The sequence below is a fragment of the Hoplias malabaricus genome, chromosome X1 (assembly GCF_029633855.1).
Source record: "Hoplias malabaricus isolate fHopMal1 chromosome X1, fHopMal1.hap1, whole genome shotgun sequence".
Lineage (NCBI taxonomy): Eukaryota > Metazoa > Chordata > Actinopteri > Characiformes > Erythrinidae > Hoplias > Hoplias malabaricus.
The window spans coordinates 5,715,681-5,737,074 of record NC_089818.1 but is presented as its reverse complement, the minus strand read 5'-3'; the positions used below and the strand labels follow the sequence as shown (position 1 = coordinate 5,737,074).

Below are 21,394 nucleotides of genomic sequence, written 5' to 3'. Positions count from 1 at the left end.
ATTCGGAGAGTTTACATTAACGCTCTGACTGAAATTGAAATCCGCCCTGCGCGTTTCTGCTCCGGATCTAACTGCATCACCGGACAGTGCCTATAGTATTCTGGCCGCTAACAAGTCGATAGGTGGTCAATAGGGTTTCCTTGCAGTCGCCACTCTGCTTAAATACAATCACGCTTCTGGGCCGCTGCCAAGGAAAGCCCTGCCGTTTTATTTAATTCATTCTAAGTTTAATTTTTCAGTTTCTGACGTCAAGGCGAAAACCACACGACTTAAAACTCATGAAAGTATATTTAACTTGACTGTGTTGATGTCATTCAGAAAGTAATATAAGGTAAAAAAAAAAAAAAAAAAAAAAAACATTTTACATTTTACACGAGAGGGAAGGAAGTAATCTACTTCCCAAATTGCCCAGGTTTTTGAAGCATAAAAGTAGACTGTAAACATTTCGACTGTACTTATCTATTGAGCTGAATGTTTTCTTTAACCATCAATGCTTTTAATGATTGATCGATTGATTGATTGATTAGTGGTCTGAATGACAAATGGAGGTCAGGACTCCTGCTTTGTAATTCCAGCAAAACTCGGAGACCCGAGGCACAGATGGTAAATTCCTGAGGTTGGCTTTAATAAGACCAAAGCGATGAGCCAGATTTTTTATTTTCACCTGATTTCATGGCACTTTGTTAAAGTTATTTGTAAGTGACGTTTCTTTCAACTGTGGCTCCTGTGCGGCGCGTTCTCGCAACCCTGGACCAATGTGTGCTCTCTTAAAGCTTAATGAAAAGATTAATCATCTCAAAACGGAACGTGCGCAGAAAATCGCTCACCTTTTTGCGCTGCTGACTGAGCGCAGCGCTCTGTGAAGTCTCGGCTCCTCCGTGACATCATCCGCCAATTATCGTTGTATCACACACTTGCCGCGATTTTACCGCCTCTGGTATTAATTGCTTTAGTTTTTTCCCTTAGACTCTTCCTATCGTGATTTCTCCCGGTATATATTCGCACTGAGTACTTTTAAATGATTTTTCAAGACACGTCTACGCTACTTGTAATACAAAGGAGCTATACTGAATTTATTACAACTGAGGTAAATAATTAAACTATTATTATTATTATCACAATCATTATTAACATTATTTTTAATAATAATAATAATAATATTTATATTTTTTTGTAATTATTGTTATTATTATATTTCGCAGCTACAAAATGTTTTATTGTCTATATGGAAAAATATTAAAATATGCAATTAATTTTTTAAGCAATTGATTTTAAAATTCAAAATATCATGTTTTATTTATTCATGATAAAAAAATTCTGAAAAATGATATTCAGTATGAGTAACAACACATTCATGGTTCTCTCTGTCTGTCTCTCTCTCTCTCTCTCTCTCTCTCTCATCTATATATATATATATATATATATATATATAGTGTGTATATACATAGATAGGTATGTGTGAATAATATAATTTTTTTATTGTATATTTTTCTTATTTACATCACAATTAAATATTTTTTTGTTTGTTTGTTTTTTAAACAACTACAGTTTGGGGGAAATTGGAAAGCACCTATATCTGATTAAAATATTTAATTAAAAATGTATCTGAATCCACTAATCCCAGATAAACCTAAACTAATATATAAATGTACTAATAAATGTATTTTTTTACTAAAATGTTTTACTAGAATGTTTTACTATTGATCAGATGATTTAAAAACTTAAGTGATGCCTCTAAATCATGGAAACCAATTTATTTTGGGCACGATCTGCGCAAGTCTGTTAAATCAGGTTTAAATGAATCAGTTAAGTGATCTCTTTAGTGAATTTAGTGAAATGAATCTTTAGTCATCGCATTAGTGGAAGAGCACCGATCTACATTGATTTTATCACCTGAGATCGGATATGAAATTCAAAAACTGATCCTAAACAAACACACCAAGCCGTAAGGAGTGCACTCATTCGCAAGAACGTTCATCTAATTTATTAAACTCAAATTCTGTCAGTTTGACAAAGATAACCCTTTCTGTCACGTGTGATTTTGCTGTTCTCTAAGCTGCAGTCAGTCATGTCGAGAATACCTCAACGTTTTCTGTGGAGGGGGAAAAATACTTATTTAAAACAACAACAACTATCCCGCCGAGTTGCATCACTTCTTCAGAAGAGTTAAACAAACAGACCCAAAGCCTATTAGGAATACAGATGATAGACGTTAAGATCTGCTTAATAACACAAATGAAACATTCTTAATTTATTCCAAAGGGGCCTGCAGCGGTAGGCCTTTGAGGCGCCGGGCAAATCTCTCTCCGGGGTCAAAGAGGCTGGACAGCCCAAGGGGTGTCCAGAACAAAACTGAGAGGAAAACGAATGAATGGACTCCTTCTTAGCATTGAAAACTTTATTTCAAAATGAAAAAAGAGATAGATAGATAGATAGATAGATAGATAGATAATACATAAGATAAGATAAATGAATACATCAGTCCTGACAATTTAACATTAATGGAGAAAGCATTAAAGGCTAATCCTCTAATACTTCATTGAATATTTCATGTTAAAAGAAAGTTTTGGAACCACTGTTCTGACGAATATTTTTAGAGAACCAAAGGGCAAACCACCTTACATAAAGAAACCTTGTAAGGAGTAATATGATACAGTTTCTACCTGTATACGGGCAAACCGTAAGCTAATGATTTTAACCTACTTTTTTGCTGTTCAATACAAAAGGTTTGAGCATCTTTGTAGTATTAAGAGAGACAGTTTGGAAGATGATTTTTTGTTATTTGTTAATTAATTTCGAGGAGAAATATAGTCTATTCCGGAAAAAGCCCATTAACCTTTGGGATTAAACCCGGGTGGTTTTGCTTCCTAATGGGAAGTGGCTTAATACCATTAGGAGACTAGAGGTTTCCTGTAAAACACATTTAGATCCAATTAGAAAGCCATCAGGAATCAGCCATATATCATATTTTAAACCGTTTAAGAACATTTATATTGGGATATTAAGCCCGTCAGGAAATCATTAAATATCAGTATGATTATTGTTGCTGAAAACTCAAGAAATACAAATATCTTTATGTTCCTTCTGGTGTTTATTAGTGAAGGTGTTGCAGCCGGTATTTTGCATCGTCTTCATGGGCTGATTCAGCGTGAATTACCCTTAATTGCTCAGTGAGTGAGTTGTACACGAGAAGAGTTTGATGGTTTTCTAATTTGAAGGGAATAATTGGGCTACTGTGTGTTAGAATAAAGTCAGACCCATTAGGAAGCAAAATCACCAGGTTTTATTTCTGTGTCTTAACAATGACATTATTAAACCACCATTAACCAACACAAACTGTTCTTGGACTAACTTCATTAAGTAATGAAGTACTACAAAGTCTCTTTGGCTATATTTTATTGCCCATGGCTGCTAACTCGTGAACCGTCTCTCCACTCGCTGTGGCGGTGACTGGCCACCGCTCTGCCCTGATTGGTCACTCGTGTGGCGGCGGCGGTAAACGTGGAGTCCCCGGCTACAGCTGGAGCTCCAGCCCCAAGCCACGTAGATAAGAGAGAAAGAGAAAGAGAAGAGGGGGTGGCATCCTAGGCGGCACGATAAAGACCCAAGACCTAGGAATGGAGGGTTAATGTAGCTGTTGTTATTGCTTTTCCGTGACATTAAGAAATTAAAAATGAAGTCAGCGGAGGTGATTACTCTGGTTTGTGTCGTCGGGCTTTTTATGATTCAGCCTTCACCCACAGCAGCGTGGGACACAGACTTGGAGCTTTTCGACCTGGTTGAAGAAATTCCACAAACATTCTACGAATTCCTCTCTGTTAGCCAAGTAAGTGATTTAAAATGATTTTTCCTGATATTTTATCTGCCTCTGAATGGTTTGTGTGGCCTAAATTGTGTTTTTCGTTAGTATCATTTCGCGTCGAACAGCAAAAATACAAGTTAAGAAGCTGCGCTAATGTTTCTACACGTATACCCCAGTATTTGGTGCTACATTTGTGTTTCATCTGCTTTTATATTTTCAAGCTGTACAGCCTTTTCTAAAGCCACATTTCCATTCCTCGTTTTACTCCATGAACTAGAAGTTAGCAGCAGTCACGGTTAGCCGGAATTACCTCTAACATAGCCGGCTAGCAACTATAGGAAAGGTCGAGGCTTTAGAGGCCTGGTCCTGTAATAGCAGTTTAACAACTGAAAACTAATATAAAACGAGAAAAATGCCAGTCTTGCTTGTAAAACTAATGTATGTCACCGTCGTTTTATGAACTAAACTGAGAAACAGTTTCTTTAGTCCGTTTTATACAATTAACGGCAGTTTGCAACCGTCTTGGAGCAAGAAAGTGGGGCTCATTCTGGTGTTTTTCCTAAAGCCTCAAAACCTCTCGACTGGCATTACTTAGGTTTTATGTTGTGAATGTGGATAAACATGGAAATCTTGCAAAACTAGCAAACAGACAAATTGTCACACTTGGTAAATCCTCCAGATGGCACAGCTGTATTAAGCTGTTAGGATAAATACAGCTGTGGTCAGACCATGTTCAGGAACGGTATATTTTTACTTCATTTTTGGTTAACCTAGTAATAAAACGTTTATCTTATATATATTTAGTTTTTTTCCAATCACATGTCTGTTAATGATTGTCCATAGGACGCATCATCATCTGAAATCAAGAAGGCCTACAGAAGGCTTTCCCTTGTCCTGCACCCCGACAAAAACAAAGATGAAAATGCTGAAACGCAGTTCCGACAGGTAAACTAATTTTGATGTTGTGAACTGTTAAATCAACTCTTGAAGAAATGTGTACCTCCGCAGTAAGGATGCATGGTACATAGATTTTATAACCTACAAATTGCATACAAACAGAGGAGTATACTCGAATGTTTGTTTTCTATCTCTTATAGTTGGTTGCTATATATGAGGTTCTTAAGGATGAAGAAAGAAGACAACGGTAAGGGGATAGTAACTTCTCCACATTGCTTCCAGTTCCACTACACTGCCATGGTCTAACAAAGATGCTTTTAAAATTATCGACTTAGTATGGTAGATTAGATTTGGCTGCACTCAGCTACAAGAGCATTAGTGAGGTCAGGGACTGATGTTGGATTATAGTTATTGTATCACAGATTCTCAGTTGGTCCAGAGAATGCACATCATCTGCTCCATAATGTGAGTGTAAGCATTGTATTATGGAGATCGTACAAGATGTGTGTACACAGTAAAATACCTTTTATAAGCCACCGTAAAGCAGCTATGATCATTAATTATTATGAATAACACTCTTGGACATAGTGTAGCAGGTAAAATACTGTGTGGTTGGCTGTGGGATAAATTTCAGTATTATTTTTACAGGTATGACGACATCCTGGTTAATGGATTGCCTGACTGGAGGCAGCCTGTGTTCTATTACCGACGTGTGAGGAAGATGAGCAATGGAGAGCTGGGCTTCCTTCTCTTCCTCATCCTCACAGTGGGCCATTATGCTGTGATCTGGTCCATCTATCTGGAAAAGCAACTGGTGTGTGCCATTGTGTGTCTTTACAATACCGAGTATCATTGGGTTGGATACATATTATGAAAACATCAGTGTGTCTTGTATTTCTCAGGATGAACTTCTTAGTAAGAAGAAAAGGGACAAAAAGAAAAAGCAAAGCAGCAAAATAGCAGAGGAACTGAAGTCTAATGGGCAAGAGAAAAATGAGAGGTGGGCCTCGCAGGATAAATTATATGTAGAAACTTTTATGTACTACTAATATGACTTGTAGTGATTTTTTGAAAACAGCAACCATCTTCACACACTATTCCTTTCCTCATTAGATCAGATAAACCACACTGGCATGATATTTTGCCACTCAAATTGAGCATCTGGCTATACTACTCTTTGAAGTCTCTTCCACACGTCATACAGGTACTCCTCTACCACAACAAAGCTAACATCCCCTGATGCTCTTTTATGTTTGTCTTATCCATTTACATTTTGTCTATGGTGTAAAATTGAAATGAAGTTGCTTATTTTTGGATTTTTTTTTCTTTCAGGATGTGAAGCAGTACTACAAAGATTACAAGGAAATGAAAGTAAAGGAAAAAGAGCAAGCAGAAGCATTAGCAGAGCAGGAAAGTCAGCAAAGTAAGAAAATGATGCAGTTTGTTAAATGACATTGTAGGAATATTATTTCATCTGAAAACGCTAACGTAACTGCCAGTGGATTAAATGTTATCTCTTACTGCCTTTATTACAAAACTTTCCATACATAGATGGTACCACTCACATGCGCATGTTTTCTGCTCATCATTTTTGTATGTCTTCCTCTGTCTCTTAAACTTTTGGGGTAATGAAGAGATATTTTTTGCTAATTAACTGGTAAAGAAGCTTTGCATCCTCTAAAGTTGCTTTATACCTTTAAGGTGTTCTTCACACTCACACATATCTCTAACAAAGCTCTTTATGAAACCAAACATTGTTCGTCTATGGCATCTCTCAAAGAACCCTTTGAAGCACTTTTATATTTGACCATATAGAATGGAACCTCTACCTACGAACTTGATCCGTTCCGTGACCCGGTTCGTAAGTGGAAAAGTTTGTTTGTCGAGTCAATTTTCCCCATTTAAAATAATGGAAAAGCAATTAATGTGTTCCAGCCCCCACCCCGAAAGTCACCCTGTTTGCACTGATATATGTTTACAACACTCTCAAATTAGTAAAAAAAATACATGTATCATTACTAAAAATAAAAAAGAAATACAGTGGTAACAGTAATAAAAAAGTTTTAAGTATTTACACATCGCTACCTTGAAGACGTGACGACTGGCTGGAGGAGTAACACAGGCACTGGCTGTATGACGGGAGGTGGGGGGGGTGGAATAACGGAGAGTAGGCGGTGAATGTGGGGAGACGAAGCGTAGATACGGCTTAACTTAGCATGTATTTTGATGTCTACTATTTACACTAATACTAAATTGCTAAAGCTACAATGTGCTAATCTTAAAAGCTCACTCAAGTCCGGGTGCGCTGGGACTCACCTATTGGGGTCAGTGGCCATTTCCAGCCGCCGGCTCGGCGGAGGCTCAGGTTCGTTTCTAGAGTTATGGTTCGTTGGTGGAGACAAATATTCAAATGCTCGAATCGTATCTTGGAAAGTTCATTAGTATAGGCATTCGTTAGTAGAGGTTCCACTGTATTTGAGTATTTCAGCCCTAGTCGTGCACTATTTCCTCCCTCCTGTAGTTTTGCTTTAATTGTCTGTTAAGTCAAGGGCTGGTCTGTACCACACCTTTTTACTTTAATTCAGAATAATTTTCAACGGAAGAGATATGATTTGGTTTACTGGAAGACGAACAAGTGTTTGTGAACCTGTGCAGGAGAGAAACGTCCCAAGATAAAGAAACCCAAAGTGGAGTTTCCAGTTTATGAGCCCAGTGAGGGGGCGTACATGCCTTCTTATGACCAGGGAACGTCCATCGAGGACATTGAGGATCAAATGGATGATTGGTTAGAAGACAGGAAACAACAGAAAAAGAAGGTTAGCTCATGTTTCAAGCTTCACTTGAACTGGGTTGGTTTGTTGGTTTTATATAAAATTTAAGAACATTTTATCAACTAATGAAAGTGTGGCATTTGGAATAATGTGCATGTGGTGTTTCAGACTCCAGAGTGGACAGAGGAGGATATCAGTCTGTTGACTCGCAGCATGGCAAAGTTTCCCGGAGGGACACCAGGGAGGTGGGAAAAGATCGCTCATGAGCTGGGGAGATCTGTCACTGATGTGAGTGTTGGAACATGATGTCTATATTAATTTCAGGAGTATATATTGCAAAAGCTGGCCTCTGAAATGTTATTAAGAGTGTAATATTTTGGCCTAAACTAAGAAATACAGCTTGGATTGAATGGCTTTTACTTTTGTACAGACATGACTTTCAGTTTTGGGAAGTACTGGGAGATTCAATGTTGATTATTTACAGGTCACAGCAAAAGTGAAACAGGTCAAAGACAATGTCTCCAACACATCAGGTAAACTTATTTTAAAGTACTTGCACTGAGAAGCCTTACAGAAAAATATTAACTGTTTATATTCACAGTAATTTTTATTGTTCTTAGAACTTACTGACTCCATTTTTTTCTTCTCTATTTTTCTCTCTCTTTCTTCTTTTCTCTTTCTTTTTTCTCTTGCTCTCTCTCGCTCTCTCTCTCTCTCTCTCTCTCTCTCTCTCTCTCTCTCTCTCTCTCTCTCTTAGGGTTGGTGAAGTTTTCTGAACTGAAGAGCTCTGTGGTGGTTGGTAAGAGCTCAGTTCCAGACAACCTGATGACCCAGAGAGAGGAGCTTGCGCCACAGGGTCCCACAGAGCCTGATGGAGACCTGGAGAGCAAGAATGTTAGGAGGAGAGCTAGAAAATCCACAGCAGGAGCCACTGCAGTAGGAATGGGAGAGGAAAAGTTGAAAGGACGCAGGCAGAAAGACTTCGACCCCAACGCGGTGGATGAGGACAGCGAGGATGAGAAAAGGCCATCTCCTGCCACACAGCCCAAGGAAAAGCCCAGCACCACCGATGATGTCTGGACCCAGAACCAGCAGAAGCTCCTGGAACTTGCTTTGCAGCAATTCCCACGAGGCACTGCTGAACGCTGGGACAGAATCGCAAAAGTGGTGCCTGGGAAAAGCAAGGTGAGCAGAACAGACTTGGATCTCAGTGTCGAATAACGATACACTGTTTATTAGTTTATGCTATTGTTTAAACAGCTGTCCAGTTTCAGGACTTCATGAATGGTTTTATAGCGCGTAGTGTTTTGCACAAAAAAATGATTTCTGACTGAATTTAGTAACCTCAAGGACAGTGTCATTGCTGCCCGGTTACTCACCTGCACCCGCTCAAGAGAACACATCACCCTAGTCCTTCAAAAGCTCCAATGGCTTCCCATACAACACAGAATCCACTATAAGATCCTTTTGATAACATATAAATCCCTCAACAACCTGGCCCCCCTATATCTTTTTGACCTCCTGCAGCATCACTGTCGATCTCGTCACCTTCGATCATCGGACTCCAATCTTCTCACTCCCATCACCAAAACTAAACACCATACCTCAGGGGACAAGGCCTTTGCCAAAGCCACTCCCACCCTCTGGAGTTCTCTCCCTTCACACATTCGTGCTTCAGACTCACTACAAACATTTAAAAAACAACTAAAAATGTATCTCTTTAAGCAAGTATTCAGTATCCACTAGCAACCCTCCTCTTGTGTGTTTTATTTTCTGTAAAGTGTCTTTGAGTTGTATGAAAAGACACTTGATGAAGGGGTTTGCACCCATTTTGAGATGCACTGTGTTAACTTTAAAAATACATAACCATGGCTTTGCTGATCGTTCTTTGTCTTCTCCTCAGGAGGAATGTATGATCCGTTACAAGCTGCTTGCAGAGCTGGTGCAGAGACGGAAACAAGCAAAAAGCTGACCCCACTATCCATGCCCTTCTCTCTGTACCTTCATCTGTTTGTCATGTGCCTTAGCTTTGCCAAAATCATGCTGTACGTCGGCCCAGTCTGCTCTCGGGCTGTCCGGCATGTTCTGCAGTACCTGGACATTCAGTATTGGAGAAACCCAACTATGACCTGTATTAATTGAAACTGCAGATGTGCTGAAATATCTGTTTTACTATTTATTTTAAACCATTCTATGCTGCAGTCTCCAGAGATCACGTTTTTTTTCTTTTTAAAGATGTTACTTTATTTTTCTGGAACATCTTGCCACATCTCTGTTTTTTTTCAGAGAACCAGTATATATTTTTCAGTCATGTTGTAATGAAACATAAAGCATACTGTACCAAAAATGGTTACTGGGTCCTGGTCTTCTTTGTTGCCAACTTGCCCTTTGTGATATCACTTTGCCCATTATTAATATTAATAATGTTGAAGATGTTGATCATGTGAGGAAGTCACAGATGCTTTCAGATTTAAAAAAGTCGGGGCGGCACGGTGGCGCAGCAGGTAGGTGTCGCAGTCACACAGCTCCAGGGACCTGGAGGTTGTGGGTTTGATTCCTGCTCAGGGTGACTGTCTGTGAGGAGACTGGTGTGTTCTCCCTGTGTCTGTGTGGGTTTCCTCCGGGTGACTGTCTGGGAGGAGACTGGTGTGTTCTCCCTGTGTCTGCGTGGGTTTCCTCCGGGTGACTGTCTGGGAGGAGACTGGTGTGTTCTCCCTGTGTCTGCGTGGGTTTCCTCCGGGTGCTCCGGTTTTCTCCCACGGTCCAAAAACACACGTTGGTAGGTGGATTGGTGACTCAAATGTGTCTGTAGGTGTGAGTGAATGTAAGTGTGTTTGTGTGTGTGTGTGTGTGTTGTCCTGTGAAGGACTGGCGCCACCTCCAGGGTGTGTTCCCGCCTTGCACCCAATGATTCCAGGTAGGCTCTGGACCCACCGCTGCCCTGAACTGGATAAGGGCTTACAGATAATGAATGAATGAATGATATTCCCTTTGTGTTTCTCAGGCGATCTTAACAGTTTCAGTCATTTAACAGTTGTACAACTGTTTTTTTTTTTAATAATTTAAAGTTAGACAGTGTATTTAAAAAAAATGAAACAGAAGACAAAATGAGTAATAAGTTGCTATTCAACGTGTGTAATTGCGATAAGTTGAGGACTAAAAACAGGACTGAGTCAATGCAGTTTTGAAAGATTCATTATTTGCCCTTCTTCCATTAAATCTTCAGGTTCACAAATATACAAGGCTTTGGTTCTGTTCATATTGTTCTCCAGAAGAACACAAAGCTGTTTTTGGATACACTTTTACCAAGTTATTTCTGTTGGGTTTTCATATACCTCATAATCGTCATCTTGATTGATGATGGTGGCAGTTCTTTCTGGTGTTTGTGCACTCTTACACCTCTCCTTGATCCGCATTATCTTCTGGCGTAATTATGTTAGCAGGAAGATGAGTGCAATATCCAAGACCCAAATTACGAACAAGACGTATCGAAGCCATCCTTATAAATAAATAAATAAATAAATGAGTAAAAATCACCATGGTATATTGAAGGATGAAAGTACACAAGTCATAAAGTTCTCTTGCATCATCGGTGTGAGTTGGCTCACTGATCATATGTTACTTTAGATTCTGAAGAGCGTCGTACTACACTACACTACACCGTTCTAAAAGGAATGAATTTTCCTCTTTATCTTTTAGAAAAAGAAATAAACGTTTGCTTACCTATATAAATATTCATCCGCTCCTAAGAAAAAGAGAGGATAAACATTTCAAATTGGATATATATATATATATATATTTAACTGGTCTTTACTGAGAGAACTGCTTTATAATTATGCCATGCAAGTATGGAGTTCACTGAGGACTTTTAAAGCATCATTGTACTTACATCGTTGTCCATTGAAGCAGGAGCAGCCAGCAACTCAGTAACTCTTTTGTGTCTCTTCAGTCTGTAGGACATAACAAAAGAAGCACATATATATGTGTCTTTTACAGTTAGTCAGTGATCACTTCCCCTTTCATTGAAATGAGGTTACAGATTAAAGCTATTTATGAATTCTTGGTGTCAGAAGCGTAAAAACAGTTAATGCCAGTGGCAAATGTGTGAAGCGTCAGTCTTGTTTGCCTTTATTGTTTGCTAAGACCTCAGCAGCGAAGGAAGGTGAATTGAGACTAATTTAAAGCAAACAAAAAAACAAAAAGAACAACCGTTCATGTAACACATGTTTAAATGTTTCCTGAAGTAATTTAATTTCAGTGTCTATTATGTCACAAAACATACATATTTAGCTCTTAATAAGTGGTCTATTAACAGACAACAAGTATGTGAACACCACTTTTGTGATTAAAAATATTCACCATACTCATGCCAAATTATTGGAAGTGTTTCATCATTCATTCATTGTCTGTAAGCGCTTATACAGTTCAGGGTCGTGGTGGGTCCGGAGCCTACCCGGAATCACTGGGCGCAAGGCAGGAACACACCCTGGAGGGGGCGCCAGTCCTTCACAGGGTGATACATTCACTCACACGTACACTTTTGAGTCGCCAATCCATCTACCAACGTGTGTTTAGCACCCGGAGGAAACCCATGCGGACACAGAGAGAACACAGCGAACTCCTCACAAACAGTCACCTGGAGCTGTGTGACTGCGACACTAACTGCTGCACCACGCTGTCCCAGTGTTCCATGAAAGTTCTCTAAATGAGTTTGTGTGAAAGGTCCCTCTAAAATGATTTTATATCTATCTCACTAGGAGTGTGGTGTGTTCTCCCTGTGTCTGAGTGGGTTTCCTCCGGGTGACTGTCTGTGAGGAGTGTGGTGTGTTCTCCCTGTGTCTGCGTGGGTTTCCTCCGGGTGACTGTCTTTGAGGAGTGTGGTGTGTTCTCCCTGTGTCTGAGTGGGTTTCCTCCGGGTGACTGTCTGTGAGGAGTGTGGTGTGTTCTCCCTGTGCCTGCATGGGTTTCCTCCGGGTGACTGTCTGTGAGGAGTGTGGTGTGTTCTCCCTGTGTCTGGGTGGGTTTCCTCCGGGTGACTGTCTGTGAGGAGTGTGGTGTGTTCTCCCTGTGTCTGAGTGGGTTTCCTCTGGGTGACTGTCTGTGAGGAGTGTGGTGTGTTCTCCCTGTGTCTGAGTGGGTTTCCTCCGGGTGACTGTCTGTGAGGAGTGTGGTGTGTTCTCCCTGTGTCCGCATGGGTTTCCTCCGGGTGACTGTCTGTGAGGAGTGTGGTGTGTTCTCCCTGTGTCTGCGTGGGTTTCCTCCGGGTGACTGTCTGTGAGGAGTTGGTGTGTTCTCCCTGTGCCTGCGTGGGTTTCCTCCGGGTGACTGTCTGTGAGGAGTTGATGTGTTCTCCCTGTGCCTGCGTGGGTTTCCTCCGGGTGACTGTCTGTGAGGAGTGTGGTGTGTTCTCCCTGTGTCTGAGTGGGTTTCCTCCGGGTGACTGTCTGTGAGGAGTGTGGTGTGTTCTCCCTGTGTCCCCATGGGTTTCCTCCGGGTGACTGTCTGTGAGGAGTGTGGTGTGTTCTCCCTGTGTCCGCGTGGGTTTCCTTCCGGGTGACTGTCTGTGAGGAGTGTGGTGTGTTCTCCCTGTGTCTGCGTGGGTTTCCTCCGGGTGACTGTCTGTGAGGAGTGTGGTGTGTTCTCCCTGTGTCTGCGTAGGTTTCCTCCGGGTGACTGTCTGTGAGGAGTGTGGTGTGTTCTCCCTGTGTCTGTGTGGGTTTCCTCCGGGTGACTGTCTGTGAGGAGTGTGGTGTGTTCTCCCTGTGTCTGCGTGGGTTTCCTCCGGGTGACTGTCTGTGAGGAGTGTGGTGTGTTCTCCCTGTGTCTGCGTGGGTTTCCTCCGGGTGACTGTCTGTGAGGAGTGTGGTGTGTTCTCCCTGTGTCTGCGTGGGTTTCCTCCAGGTGACTGTCTGTGAGGAGTGTGGTGTGTTCTCCCTGTGTCTGCGTGGGTTTCCTCCGGGTGCTCTGGTTTCCTCCCACGGTCCAAAAACACACGTTGGTAGGTGGATTGGCGACTCAAATGTGTCTGTAGGTGTGAGTGTGTGAGTGATTGTGAGTGTGTGTGTGTGTGTGTGTGTGTTGTCCTGTGAAGGACTGGCGCCCCCTCCAGGGTGTATTCCGCCTTACACCCAATGATTCCAGGTAGGCCCTGGACCCACTGCGACCCTGAACTGGATAAGCGTTGCATTCAGTGAATGAATGAATGATATTCCCTTTGTGTTTCTCAGTTGGTCTTCCTTTCTTTTAACGTCTCAGTCATTTAACAGTTGTACAATTATGTCAGTATTTCTTTGCTATCCGTATTGTTTTTTTTAATAATTTAAAGTTAGCAAACTGTTTTAGACAACTCTAAATGTATTATTATGAATGTCAGCAGAAAAACAGCAACCATGAGATTAAAATTACGTTGTCTTGGCAACGTTTGTGCATTGCGTCATTTTCTGGTGAAAAGTGAACTTGTGTGTCTGTAACACTAAGAGTGAAACACCAGAGATCCCGCAACATTTCAATAAACTACGATTTAAGACTCCAGACTTCCAGTTTCAGGAAGTAAAGCATGACTCTGTATAAAATAGATTCGACAAATTCTCACAGGGCATCTCTATAGTGTTAAAATAACACCTTCAAAACCACTTCCTGTGCAGTTTATGGTTAACTACACATCAGCAAGTACTGCAGGTCATAGTCAAGTTATTCTTCTGATTGTACGTTAGCAGGAAGCTCAGCACAATGTCCGAAATCCAAGATGTATCGAGGGCATCTTTCAAAAATGAATAAACCAATCAAAAGCAGTGTTAATGAATCAGCACAGATAAAGTGTATATTTTATTGATGCCCTAATAATAATCAGTTTCCTCCATTCATTCTCTTTTTCACTTCAGAACAATTCAATATAGACCTTCTGTAATAGTTTATTGCAGTCTCTAACTGGCACTTGGCTTGTGGCCCTGTGGGGCAGGATTGGCCTGTGGAGCAGTGGAAGTGTGTTCCTTGGAGTGATGTAGCTCTATTCAGTACATTTGGAATGAGTTGTAGTTTCTTTTATGATCCAGTACCAATCACTCAATATCAGTAGCTGACCAGTGCCTGAATGCCATCAAATCCACACAGAAATGTGGCATCATTTTCTCCTAAACCAAAAAGAAATTAAAATCAATTACTAACAGATTTACATTATTTAACTGCTCTTTTTCTCAGAAGCTTAGCATTGTGTTTTTAGACTATACTCTATTCTATTGAGTGTTATTGTATTTACAGTATTCTATGGTTTTTGAAGGTCCTCAGCTTATGTTTAATTAGCATGTTTATGTGTCCGTGGTTCTGAGCGGAAAGCGATTTATCTGCGTATAGTTCAATGTGTTAAATGCTTCTCCATTAGCCGCCATGCAGCTTTAATTTTGTTCAGTGTTTTGGGTGTGCTGCTGGACACTGAAATGGAGAGAGATTAGTCTCAAAATACTTGACAAAAGTGTAAATGTTAATCCACCAATTAAACACAAGTCACAGATATGTTTCACTGTTCACAAATGAATACTTCCTAGACAGTGTCTCACAGTCTGCAACTTGTACAAACACAATTAAATTATTAAATGCATGTGTTTGGGTTCCATATATATATCATAATTTTATGCAAAAAATAATTTTCTTACATTTACATTGCAATATATTTGTAAAGTCACAGTCTTAAATTTTAAATGTATTCATAAAGTGTTGAGAGATATTTATTTGTGAATAGTGAAATATATTTGTGACTTGAGTTTAATTTGTGGATTAACATTTACGCATTTGTCAGTACTTTGAACAATAAAAACAGAAACAACAGATTAATAAAAGAAAGGAACAAGAAAACCGGGAAAGATAAATGAATAACCGACGGAAAACAAGAAAGACAGAAAGAAGACAGTATGAAAGAGAGAAAGAATAAAGAAAGAATTTTTGAAAGAAAGAAAGAAAGAGACAGCAGATGGCAGCCGTTCGCCTTATTCGTGAAGCGCGTAATTTGTGTTCACACCCGTTTTACGACAGTCCCCGCCCCTAAGTTACAATTGGCTGATACTGGGTTTTCACACGCATGTGACGCAACACTATGAGCCAATCCTAGCGTCGTGAGCGGAGCTGGTCTGAAAACATGGTTTTGTAACCCAAACAGCGTGGAGGGAGTCGACGTAAATTATATTATGAGAGGAAAGTTATAGGGAAATAGGGGGTTAAACAGAGGTGTATTTATATTTCTAAAGAATATAACACAGCGGAGGGATAATATAGGGATTTATATTAATCAGAATTTCGAGTACAGCTGCGAGACTCACACGTTTTGAAAAAACATCTCGAGGCTGAAGCATTAGAGTAACTATTGGGTTTAAGTGTATAAAAGCCTATACACCTCAGCGTGGTGTGTTCTCTCTGTGTCTGCGTGGGTTTCCTCCAGGTGACTGTCTGTGAGGAGTGTGGTGTGTTCTCCCTGTGTCTGTGTGGGTTTCCTCCAGGGTGACTGTCTGTGAGGAGTGTGGTGTGTTCTCTCTGTGTCTGCGTGGGTTTCCTCCAGGTGACTGTCTGTGAGGAGTGTGGTGTGTTCTCCCTGTGTCTGTGTGGGTTTCCTCCAGGGTGACTGTCTGTGAGGAGTGTGGTGTGTTCTCCCTGTGTCTGCATGGGTTTCCTCCGGGTGACTGTCTGTGAGGAGTGTGGTGTGTTCTCCCTGTGTCTGCATGGGTTTCCTCCGGGTGACTGTCTGTGAGGAGTGTGGTGTGTTCTCCCTGTGTTCCTCCCACAGCCCAAAAACACACGTTGGTAGGTGGACTGGTGACTCAAAAGTGTGTGTGTGTGTGTTGCCCTGTGAAGGCGCCCCCTCCAGGGTGTATTCCCGCCTTACGCCCAATGATTCCAGGTAGGCTCTGGACCCACCGCGACCCTGAACTGGATAAGGGTTACAGAGAATGAATGAATGAATGATCTAAGACTGATATGAATGGGGCCTACCCGGAATCACTGAGCGGAAGGCGGGAACAAACCCTGGACAGAGTGTTAGTCCATCACACTGCAACACATAGTCACCTATGGACGGTTACAGACAATGAATGAATGAAGCATGCATTCATAGCTTTTGTGTGTGTATATATTTATATGCATAATTCCTGAGTAAATCCTTTTGGGTTCATTAACAGAGGCAATGTTTGAGAACTGATTGAAAAGGTAATTTTCTGACAGTTTAAGGCAAACACATAGGTTGAGGAAACTGATTTAGTCATTCGAAGTAGTTGGTGTATCATTTTTTATAAAGGAGGAAATAGCTGTGCCTTGAGCTAACGCTAACGCTAAAATCCGTGTTAGCCAGAAAGAAGTTTAAAATGTAAATATGAAATGTAGTTTATAGAAACACTGCAAAGAATTTGTCAGGCGTACGAAGAAACTGAATATGTTTAATTATATATAAGCGCTGCTCAGTTCCCTGACTGATATTTCTCAGCCAAGTTCAGAAAAGCTAACTTAGATTACTCATATTAATGTTACGTAACATCATATTATACATTAAATTAAAATGACTTTTAAGGGAAGTTAAAATTTATTTAGGTCTTTAACATTAATGTTAGCTCATGTATTAAAACTTGACGATCCAGTGGATTGAAAACGTTTTGTTTCACCATGGTTTGTGTTGTTTGATTCTTTAATTAGCCTGAATTCAAATGTCTCACTTCTGAGAGCTTTGCACCACAGAAGTAAACAAGACTGAGACTTTGTACATCTTAACCATTTCACAGAGTTGTTTCTTGCACCACCTTAATACCCATATGTGACCATCAGCCATGGATATATAAATAGCCTTAAACTTATTTTAATGAAGGGGAAATTGCTGAAGTGTTGATGAACTTACACCCATGCTCTCTCTTATGTGCAAGCTGCAGAGGCAAAAAGCTAATGAGTTGCTGGCATCTCATGCTACAATGGACACAAATTTAAGTACACTAATGGTCTAAAGACATGGAAATACTCTAAAACTACATTTGGCATAATTGCAAATCAGTGTTATCTATAAAGTTGAATACATGTCTAAATTTTAATTAATTGTTTTTATATTTACATTTTCTTAGGGGGAGTTGAAATCTGACCTAGGTATGTAAACAATATATTACGATTTCAAAGGACAAATATGACAGAAGAGCTTCCTCCCTGTTAGTACTGAACAATGTAGAAGGAGGTTTTTCAGAAAATACTTCAGTGTATGACCAGTGCGCTGGGTCATAAATATGTGGCCTATTCCACAGCATGCAAAGAAACTTTAAGACCATAATTTTTGGAGACAATATTATTGCTTTTGATTTAGTTATTTATTTTTTATTTTGAAGGATGGTTTCGATATTTCTTGCTCTTGATCTGGGTCTTGGATGTTATGCTCATCTTCCTGATAACCCACTTAGAGCTGAAGATAATGCAGATCAAGCAGAGGTGTGAGAGAGCAAAGGAAGCACTAACAACAGCTGCCATCTCCATACAAGACGTTGAGTATGTGGAATATGAAAACCCGAGGGAAATAGGTTTTTAAATGTGTATCCATACCTTTTGGTTCTCTACTCACCAACATGCAAATGTCAACAGTGAAGGCCCTGTATGTTTCTGCGTATGAAGAGTTAATAATGGAAGCGATTAATATTTCACAACAAAATTTTTTCAAACCTGTTTTCTGTCCTCTATTTAATACATTGTAAAAGCTTTTACTAATTGTCTGAACTTCATTAAAAATTACAAATGATAAAGGTGTGATTTGTAACTGAAATCTTCTCTTTAAAGCAGAAACATAAATACACTGCAGAAGTAAAATGTCTATAATAAAGGATATTAGTATAATTCTTTCATTCATCTTTCATCTTGTTTCTGTGTAGCTTTTACTGTATGCTTCGGGTCATTGTCTTGCAGGAAAATAAACCTTCTCCAAGTCTGTAATTCTTCTGTTGACTGAATCAGATGGTCCTCCAGAATTTCCCTGAGTTTTGCTCCATTTTATTAACCCTATACATCCACAGCATCATGCTTCATGGTAGGGATGGTATGTTTGTGGTAATGTGAACTGTCTGATGTCTGACAAACAATCTGCTCTTGGCCCATGTGCCATATCCCTTCCGTTTCTTAATAATGGATTTAACTGAACTCATGTCAATGTTAAGTGACAGGGAATTATTTTTGTATCCATCCCAACTTCACAATAACCATTTCGCTGAGTTGAGCATTCTTTTGTCGCCACATTGTCAATAAAACTGTCACTGTGCGGGTACCCTCAAGAGTGCATATTCTGTAACTATAGTTAGGAAACATAATTGCATGTTATTCTAACTGTAGATTTAAAAAAAATAATTGTTTTGATATGATACGCCCCATTGCATCTCCAAGACTTTTGTTCTTTTATTTTACACAGTTCTATAATGAGGGCGGTACAGTACCACTGCAGGATTGGATAAGCAGTTATATAATTAAAGATTACAAATATGCACCTCTTTCTGTAGAATGTAATGTACCTTTAGAAAACAGAACTGCACTAAGGAAACCCATGCAGACACAGAGAGAACACACCACACTCCTCACAGACAGTCACCCGGAGGAAACCCATGCAGACACAGGGAGAACACACCACACACCTCACAGACAGTCACCCGGAGGAAACCCACGCAGACACAGAGAGAACACACCATACTCCACACAGACAGTCACCCGGAGGAAACCCACGCAGACACAGGGAGAACACACCACACTCCTCACAGACAGTCACCCGGAGGAAACCCACGCAGACAGAGAGAGAACACACCACACTCCTCACAGACAGTCACCCGGAGGAAACCCACGCAGACACAGGGAGAACACACCACACTCCTCACAGACAGTCACCCGGAGGAAACCCACGCAGACACAGGGAGAACACACCACACTCCTCACAGTCACCCAGAGGAAACCCACACAGACACCGGAAGAACACACCACACTCCTCACAGACAGTCACCCGGAGGAAACCCACACAGACACAGGAAGAACACACCACACTCCTCACAGACAGTCACCCGGAGGAAACCCACACAGACACAGAGAGAACACACTTCACTCCTCACAGACAGTCACCCGGAGGAAACCCACGCAGACACAGAGAGAACACACCACACTCCTCACAGTCACCCAGAGGAAACCCACACAGACACCGGAAGAACACACCACACTCCTCACAGACAGTCACCCGGAGGAAACCTTGTAAAACCTAGAACGTAAGGCAAATGAGTCCTAAATAAGCAATGACATTTTGACTGGACATACGAGACATAAGAGACTGTCTTTTAGATTTGTAGACCAATAATTTTTTTTTTACTTCAGATCTTATTGTAATAAATGAAACGTTATTTTTAAGTGGTAATACAGTAATTTTATTACCTGCTGGCAGTTGGCTTATAAATATCTGACAAAAAAATGTTTTATCTGATATACTACAGTTGAAAAGCATTTACAAGTGCATACTAGTGCAACCCACACGGTGTGTGCTGGGAGAAGGTGTAGTGAGTTTCCTGACGTTGAGTGTCATTTCAAGACAAAAATAAAGAAAACTAAATGCCTGTTACAATCTTTAAAGGCTAAGCACCAGCGATATGAAAGTATCAAACAAATAAATACAGTGGTTGAGTTCCTAACTTGTGTTTATTGATAGTCAGAAAACATGTTATTTCTTACTAATTGAAGGAATAAGGTTTAAAAGACCGTTGGTCCCCCCCCCAACGGTGTTGGGAAACTCTAATAGGCGTCTTGCCTGTGACGTAGATGGTGGACAACAACTCTAGAAGCTGCACTTAATTTAATGCAAAATGAGGAAAAGGTGTGTTGTTTTTGGCTGCAATCATTCAATGTACAGTGGGACATCTGTGAACAAATGACCCAAAGATCCCAAAATATCCAGAAAATGGACTAAATTTGTCCACTTTAAACGGGCACTTTGGAAAGGACCCTCCGCTCACTCCGTTATCTGTAGCTCATTTCACTGGCGCTTTTCCAACAATATGGGCATGTAAGGACACCAACGAAAGGTGTTCAAGAGCCTCTGTAACATGGAGGTAAACAGGGTAAGGACACTCACTTCGCCTGTTTTAGTTGGTGTTAGTTAACGTTAGCTTGACTCGCTAAACTCGGTGTCTCAGATTATACTCGGCTACGTAGCTGCATTACGGAGGTTTCTAGTGTCGGATGAATTCGAGTTCGACTTCGATCACATTTACAAGAATAACGGTACCTCTACATTTGAGTTTAGCTTATTGCTAGGCTATTCTCATGAATAATGTTGGTCATTTAGCTAGATACTGTCATAACAGTCAGTCATAACGGTGTTTTACCGCGGCGTTGTTCAGCTGTTGTCCACCAGTGACGTCACTGGTCGCGTTCGAGAATTTCCGTAGCGAGCTCGGGTTTTTCCGTCAGTTTAATAAAATTGTCAGTTTTAAAGCAAATTAAGCTGCTATTTTCATTTTAATTCATACTTATATCTGTCAGTAACTACAATAATGTGGAATATTCATGGAGGTCCATTAAGTGGTGCTTAGCCTTTAATTAACAAAACTGAAAAGCCACTGATGCACTAGTTGAAAAGTTTGCTTAATCTGTACCTCGTTGCTGCTATAAAATGATTACCCCAGACCCCTAGTTAAAGCTTAGCCCCCCTAATCGTTAATCTTTAATGACGGGCCTGATTTAATTTTGAAATGTATAAACAAATGAAAGAATAAGACAGCAGATGGCATCCGTTCGCCTTTTTTGTGCAGCACCTGATTTGTGTTCACACCCGTTTTACGACAGTCCCCGCCCCTACTGCGTTTTCACACGCCTTTGACCAATGTGACGCAACACTATGAGCCAATCCTAGCGTCGTGAGCGGAGCTGGTCTGAAAACATGGTTTTGTAACCCAAGCAG

General features: G+C 40.6%; 1 protein-coding gene across 1 annotated transcript; it reads left to right on the top strand.

Moving 5' to 3' along the window:
• The first annotated feature begins 3,547 nt into the window (after nucleotides 1–3,547).
• On the top strand, nucleotides 3,548–9,802 carry LOC136675704 (dnaJ homolog subfamily C member 1-like). Its single transcript, XM_066652413.1, has 12 exons — nucleotides 3,548–3,826; nucleotides 4,646–4,747; nucleotides 4,900–4,946; nucleotides 5,348–5,513; nucleotides 5,602–5,699; nucleotides 5,813–5,903; nucleotides 6,032–6,122; nucleotides 7,355–7,515; nucleotides 7,639–7,758; nucleotides 7,955–8,003; nucleotides 8,228–8,655; nucleotides 9,374–9,802. The coding sequence occupies exons 1-12, from the start codon at nucleotides 3,674–3,676 to the stop codon at nucleotides 9,440–9,442; spliced, it is 1,575 nt and encodes a 524-aa protein (XP_066508510.1). The 5' UTR covers nucleotides 3,548–3,673; the 3' UTR covers nucleotides 9,443–9,802.
• The last annotated feature ends 11,592 nt before the right edge of the window (nucleotides 9,803–21,394 follow it).

Excerpts from the sequence above, each read along its gene's own strand:
- LOC136675704 (XM_066652413.1), top strand. The coding sequence starts at position 3,674 with ATGAAGTCAGCGGAGGTGATTACTCTGGTTTGTGTCGTCGGGCTTTTT. Across the intron at positions 4,947-5,347 it reads GATGAAGAAAGAAGACAACG|GTATGACGACATCCTGGTTA; the intron begins GTAAGGGGATAG and ends TTATTTTTACAG. Across the intron at positions 7,759-7,954 it reads TGGGGAGATCTGTCACTGAT|GTCACAGCAAAAGTGAAACA; the intron begins GTGAGTGTTGGA and ends GATTATTTACAG.